The sequence below is a fragment of the Eimeria tenella genome, genomic scaffold (assembly GCF_000499545.2).
Source record: "Eimeria tenella Houghton genomic scaffold, Eth_scaff126, whole genome shotgun sequence".
Classification (NCBI taxonomy): domain Eukaryota; phylum Apicomplexa; class Conoidasida; order Eucoccidiorida; family Eimeriidae; genus Eimeria; species Eimeria tenella.
The window spans coordinates 84,716-91,745 of NW_013541495.1; the positions used below are offsets into that span (position 1 = coordinate 84,716).

General features: G+C 44.1%; 1 protein-coding gene across 1 annotated transcript; it reads right to left on the reverse strand.

The window, feature by feature from the left end:
- Nucleotides 1–5,090: 5,090 nt before the first annotated feature.
- ETH_00025200 (uncharacterized protein) lies at nucleotides 5,091–6,245 on the reverse strand (the record flags this gene model as incomplete). Its single annotated transcript, XM_013373236.1, has 3 exons — nucleotides 5,091–5,264; nucleotides 5,582–5,782; nucleotides 5,934–6,245. 3 exons carry the CDS (start codon nucleotides 6,243–6,245, stop codon nucleotides 5,091–5,093), a joined length of 687 nt encoding a protein of 228 aa, XP_013228690.1.
- Nucleotides 6,246–7,030: the final 785 nt, after the last annotated feature.

Consider the following 7,030-nt stretch of genomic DNA (forward strand, 5'->3'; position numbering starts at 1 on the left):
TAGGGTTTAGGGTTTAGGGTTTAGGGTTTGTGCTGCAGAGGGACTCTGTTGGTGCCTGTATATGTGGGGAGGCTGTTTAAAGAGGACTTGTCTATGTACGGTGAGTCGCAGCCTCAAACCCTAACCTAAACCCTAAACCCTAAACCCTAATGGTTTCTGTCGAGGTTTTACGTGACAGGCATTCTGAAGTGGCAGACGCTGTGTAGGTGGCTAGCCAGCTAGCTAGCTAGCTAGCCAGCTGGCTAGTCACCTAGCTAGCTAGCTAGCTAGTTAGCTAGTTAGCTAGCTATCCAGCTAGCTAGTTAGCTAGCTATCCAGCTAGCTAGCTAGCTAGCTAGCTAGCCGGCTAGCTAGCCAGCTAGCTATCCAGCCAGCTGGCTAGATAACTAGCTAGTTGGCTAGCCAGATAGCTAGGGATTCGATTTCTTGCAGAGCTTTTTGTAGCTGATTTTGTTCAGTTCGGTTCTATGGTTTAGGGTTTAGGGTTTAGGGTTTGCCGCTCATTTGTGCTGCAGCGGAGACCCTGGTTCCCTTCTTCATGGACCCAGTAAGCGCAGTAGTTAGTTAGCTAGCTAGCTAGCTGACTGGCTGGCTAGCTAGTTAAACGGCTAGCTAGCTGAATAGCTAGCTAGTTAAATTGATAATTAGCTAAATAGCTGGCTAGCTGTTTGACTAGCCGGCCATCTAGCCAAATAACCAGCTAGCTGCTAGCTAGCTAGATGGCTAGCTAGCTAGCTAGCTAGCCGGCTAGCTACCTAGTTGTTGTGCGTACTATTTAACTGCAAGCAGGAGCTCCTAGCCAGCTAGCTAGCTAGCTGGCTAGGTGGCCAAATAGCTAGCTGGCAAAATGGCTGGCTAGATGGCCAAATAGCTAGCTGGCAAAATAGCTAGTTATCCAAATGGCTAGCTAGCTAGCTAGTGAAGTAGCTAGCTAGCTGGCTCTCTGTTTAGAGCCATGCCCGTTTGTCAGCTAGCTAGGCGACCAAACGGCTGGCTAGCTGCCCAACAGCTAGCTAGCTAGCTAGCTAGAGAGCTAGCGACGCAGCTAGCTAGACAAATAGCTAGCTGGCTAGCTAGCCAGCCAGATCGTCGGGCACAGAAATAACTGGCTTGATGACTGGCTAGGTAACTAGCTAGCTAGCTGACTAGCTAGCCAGCTAACTAGCAAGTTAAAGGGGTAGCTAGCCAGCTAGCTAACTAACGGAGTAGCTGGCTCGGCAGCAGCTAGCTAGCTAGCTGGCTAGCTAGCTAGCTAGCTGGCTAGCTAGCTAGCTGGATGGCTAGCTAGCAAGCTAGCTGCTGCTCTGTTCACTGCCGGCCTCAGGACACTCTGTTTGTAATATCAACGGATTGGTCTCATTGGGGTCCGAGGTAAGAAAAGCTGCAAACCCTAAACCCTGGGTGCTCGTGCAGCTGCTAGAGAGAGTGGCAGAATCATCTGGTCAACGCTCTGAAGACTTATTTTCTGCTTCTCTTTTATCTTATTCGCAAGTGAGCTCAGGGTCTAGGGTTTAGGGTTTAGGGTCTAGGGTTTAGGTTTTGTAGCAAAGATGGAAGTTTAGCACTGCTTTGTTTTGCTATCTTTGTTGCCTCTCTTTGACGGCTCCTCATTAAGCCGTTTAAACTCATTTATTTCAATTCACTATTCCCTTTTATATATTTATCATTTTACTATTTATTTATTTATTTATTTATTATTTATTATTTATTTATATATTATTCAAAATTTATTTCTGCAGTCGTCGCTGATCCGCAGCGCATCTGAAAACGCCGTTGGCTACGCGGCGATTGGCTTTTACAGCGCGGAGGAAATGAACAAATGAACAAAGTGATGAATAAATGGACAAATAAATAAATAAATAAATAATGAATAACAAATGAATAAACATAAATATAAATGCAAAAATTTGTGCAAATAAACGCAAATGAAGCGCCCTTTGCCCCTTTTTTGCAGCTGCGCGAGCGGAGCTGCGTATACACCCCAGTGCTGCGGGTGGCGGGGCTGTATTTATTTTGGCGGAAATGAATTAAATTTGTTGGATTTCTCTTTTATAAATTTAAATTAACATTTAGAATTGGTTTATATAATTAAATTCACATTTACAGTTCCTTTATAAGCGGTTTCTTTCCACGAGTTCCCTCGCAGATGCACGTCTGCTTCAGGTGTACGCACACCTCCGCAAAACGCAGTGTCTTTGTTTCTCCAGAGGCGAAAGCGGCTAAGTGGATGTCCAGTTCAATCAAAAGAATAAATAAATAAAGAATAATAAAAAACAATAAGTGATAAATGATGAATTGTAAATACAGATGTAACTGAATGTAAAAAGCGCTGCTTATACACCGCAAATGTGAATGCTCCCATGCATGCGTGCCTTTTTGTACAACTAATTGGTTTAAATTTAATTCCAAATGTTTATTTCTTTTAAAAGGGTTTTGTTTTAATTTATTTTTTCTTTTTCAATAAACGCAAACGCGCTGCTGGATGCGGCTTTTTGTGCGTTCCAGCCTTCTCCCAAACCCTAAACCCTAAACCCTAGATATGAAGTTGTCTATTCTTTAAAATGTTTGTCGGCAGTAAATGGCCAACAGCTTTTCTTGTCTGTTTCCTCATATCTCTTCATTTGGTGTTTCTTTGTTTATTTTAATTAATTAATTAAATTAATTGTTAATTAATTAAATTAATTAATTGTTGTTAAGTTGTTGTTGTCCATTTGTTGTTGTTAATTTATTTCTCTATTATTTGATGTGGATTTATTGTTATTCATTACTTCACTTATTTGTGCCAGTGTGTCTCGTAGAGCTGGTCTTTTCACAGCCCGCCGCTAAACCCTAAACCCTAAACCCTAATTTTCAGTTTTACTAAACCCTCTCCCGCCGATCGGGGTTTACGGTTTAGGGTTTAGGGTTTGGGGATTCTTCTTTTTTTATACTCCTGTTCTTCTTTTTTCTTTTTGATAAGCGACCGGCAAGCAACACTGCTAGAGTCTAGGATTTAGAGCCCAGGGTTTAGGGTTTAGGGTTTAGAGCCTAGGGTCTAGGGTTTAGAGTCCAGGGTTTAGAGTTCAGGGTCTAGAATGGCACACAAACATAGGCGCAAATGCATGAATATAAATAAAGGTGTAAATTGTTAACTTCTATAACTTACGAATTGGCGTTTTGGGGCTAGGGTTTAGGGTTTAGGGTTTAGGGTTTACGTGGCGGCAAAGTAGCGGCCCCTGTTCAAGTAGAGCAGCAGCAACAATAATTAGAACAAAATCGAAAATAATAAATAAGTAAATAAATATTAAATAAGAAAAAAATAAATAATAATAAATGAACAAATAATAAATATTAGTAATTATCAAGCAAATAAAAACAAATAAAATTTAAAATAAATGAAAACAAAGCCAAAGGAAAATCTCCCAGCCGCAGAAAGACAAAATTGAAAGCGGAAATTCAAATTAGATTAAATTAAATTGCTTTTAATGGAATTGAATTAAATTGGATTAAATTATTTCTAGTTAAATTCAATTTTATTAAATTTAATTGTTTTTAAATAATTAAATTAAATTAATTGCTTCAAATTGAATTATATCGGGTCGAATTAAATTAAAAACAAAAATGGCATCTTGTAAAATATAATGATGGTAGTAATGAAAAATGAAATGTACTAATAAAATAAAAGTAATGAAATAACAATAGTGGTTTAAAATGATAAATCAGAAAGTGATAATATTAATTTATAGCAATAATAATTGATAATAATAATAACAAATAATAACATAATCAAAATAATAACGATAATATAATAATAATAAGTTAAATGAAAAGTTAGCAAAAATAATTATTTGGTTAAAAAACAAAACAATGAAAATAAGAAAAGTGATAAAATGGGAATAATAAAAATGAGAAAAGGATATTTAAATAGAAAAATAATCAAACAACAACGATGGTAGAATAGTGACAGTCGTAATAACAATAATACTAATACTAATACTATTAGTAATGCTAATAATAATCATAATAATATTACTAATAACAACACCAATAATAATAATAATAATAAATAATAACAATAAGAGCAAAACTAATAATAATAATAGTTATAATACTTGCTACTAGAAATAATAATGAAAGTAATAATAAAATGGTAAAAATAGCAATAAGGCAATGTACTAATGGCAAATTGAGGAAGAGGAAAATAGAAATAATAAAATAAATAATTATAAAATTAAAATGATAAAATAACAAAACAACAAACAAAGAAATGAAACAATAAAGTAGAAACAGTGAAAACTTTAAAACGAAAATGATGATTAAGTAATAGGATAATAAAAGTAATTGAAGGTGGTATTTGTGGCAAATAGAGTGGCTGGCCTCAAAAGATGGAAAGTGGGCAAAAAGTGGCTCTAAATGAAGCAAATTGGACTAAAATGCGCTAAATTAAATGAATAACAAAGAAATAACAAAATAAATAGTAAAAGTAACGCAACAATAGAATAGATAGGGAAAAATCGGAAGTTTCTGGAGTGTCTGCATGCGGCAGTTTGAGGTGTACAGACACCTGGGCTGGCTGCGCGCCGGATCGACCTCGCAGCTCAAATGGAGATTTTTTTGAGTTTTTTTCGTTTTTTTTCGTTTTTTTTCGTTTCTTTTGCTTTTAATTGAAACTTAATGAAATAAAAGTCCACTTAGCTTCCGATTTTTCGCGTTTTTCTCTTGTTTTGCGCATTTTCGCCGACTTTTTGTCATTTTCGCTCTTTCTGGCCTCCCGCGCTGCAGCTGCCACTCCGCAGCAAATGCAAACATTTGCTGCTTCAAAAGCCGCTCAATTTCTGCCAATTTAGTTCCAACTGAATTCCAATTAAATTCGATTTAGATGCCAATTAAATCCCATTTAAATGCCAATTAAATCCAAATCAAATGCCAATCAAATGCCAAATAAACGCTGCTGCTGCTGACGAACTGCTGCTGCTGCTGACGGACTGCTGCTGCTGCCGCTGTTGCCAAAACGCGGCCGTTGCCGCCGCTGCTGCTGCAGCAGCAGCAGCTGCTGCTGCTGCTGCTTCTGCTGCGGGGTCTCCCGCGGAAAGCCTAAACCCTTTGGGGGGTTATTTTCTCTTGTAATCGAGAGCTCTTTTTCTCAAAATCTCCTCAACAGATCCCAAAAGTCTTTTGAAACTTTTTCTTTCCAAAGCTGCCACTCTACAAAATCCATCGCTGACAACATCTGCTGCTCGCGCCTCTCCAGTGAGCAGCGCCAGTTCTCCGAAGTAGTCCCCGCTCTGCGGCGCAAACCCTAAACCCTAAACCCTAAACCCTAAGCCGTAGGCCCTCGTCGTCGCCTGCGCAGCGCCTCCAAGGCCTAAGTCGCCGACCCTTCTCGAAAGGTGCAGTGCTGCTGCAAACCCTAGGCGGTTCCCAAACCCTTCGCTTTCGCGGACGAGCTAAACCCTAAACCGTCGTGTCCCGCCCAAACCCTAAACCCTTTTCATTAGCGTCCCTTTCCGCCTCTCCCCCGCAAGCCCTAGTGCCCGTAAGGAGTCCCCGGGGCGCGAAAGGCTGCGCTGCGCGTAAAACCCTAATTTAGGGTTTGGGGTACCTCGTAGCTGCCGATGTGCACGCGGGCCCCGCCGGCCTCGGGGGTTTGGAAGACTTTGGCTTTTCCGTCTTCAACTAAATAAAAAGTATTTCCTTCTTCTCCCTGGCGAACTATAAACTCTCCGTCCGCGTAAGTTTCCGTCCGCAGCGCGTCCGCCAGCTTCAGCCGGTCGTAAGTGCTCATCGACTGCAGCAGCGTCACCTGCAGCAGCAGCAGCAGCAGCAGCAGCAGCAGCAGCAGCAGCAGTTGGAGCGGAGGGCGGCGCGGGAGCGAAACCCTAATTTAGGGTTTGACTTGCCTTGGAGAGGAAGGACGCGTACATCTCGCGCTTCTTCGTGGCCGCGCCCTTCACGATGAAGTTGAAAGAGTCTCTGTCCAGCCTCCAGAGTTTGCAAACTTCCCGGCTCACGACGGTGGCCGCTCGCGGCGCGTTGTACAGCAGCGCCAGCTCCCCGATCACGTCTCCCGGCCCCACAACCTTCACCCGCTGCCCGTGCCCGCCCGCCTCCGATCCCGATCCCGATCCCGATCCCGATCCCGATCCCGATCCCGATCCCGGCGCGCGGAAGCAGTCGAGGGAGCCGCTCTCCACGACGAAGAGGCAGTCGCCGTCGGCGCCCTGGCGCAGCAGCGTCAGCCCCGCGGGGATCGTCTTCTCCCGCATGGCGAGCACCACGGCCTCCAGCTCGCGGCCCTCCAGCGAGGAGAACAGGAACGACAGCCCCAGCACGCCCTGCGCGCAGCGGCTGCTAGCTGTGGCTAGCTGTGGCTAGCTGTGGCTGCCTGTGGCTAGCTGTGGCTGCCTGTGGCTGGCTGTGGCTGCCTGTGGCTAGCTGTGGCTGCCTGTGGCTAGCTGTGGCTAGCTGTGGCTAGCTGTGGCTGCCTGTGGCTAGCTGTGGCTAGCTGTGGCTAGCTGTGGCTAGCTGTGGCTGGCTGCGGAGGGCGGGGTGGCTGGCTCGCTCGCGGGCTGCGGGCTGGCTGCGTGGCTGCAGCTGGCTAGCTCCCTGGCTGGCGGGGTGCAGCTGGCTAGCTGGCTAGCTGGCTAGCTGGCTAGCTGGAGGAGTGCAGCTAGCTAGCGAGCTGGATGCATGCCTGCAGCTAGCTAGCTAGCTGGATGCATGCCTGCAGCTAGCTAGCTAGCTGGATGCATGCCTGCAGCTAGCTAGCTAGCTGGATTCATGCCTGCAGCTAGCTAGCTGGATGGGTGGAGCTAGCACCTAGCTACCTAGCTAGCTGGCTGTACGTTTATAGCTGGCAGCTAGCTAGCTAGCTGTGGCTAGCCCCCAGCTAGCTAGGTGTGGCTAGCCCCCAGCTAGCTAGCTAGCTAGCTAAGTTGTTGGGTGGAAGTCTTACGAGGAGGCGCTCCTTTTGTTCGGGAGTCTTTTCGTAGACGGGAGGAACGAAGTCTTGCTTTTTGTTCCAGTGTCCGTACACCTCAGCGCAGACACT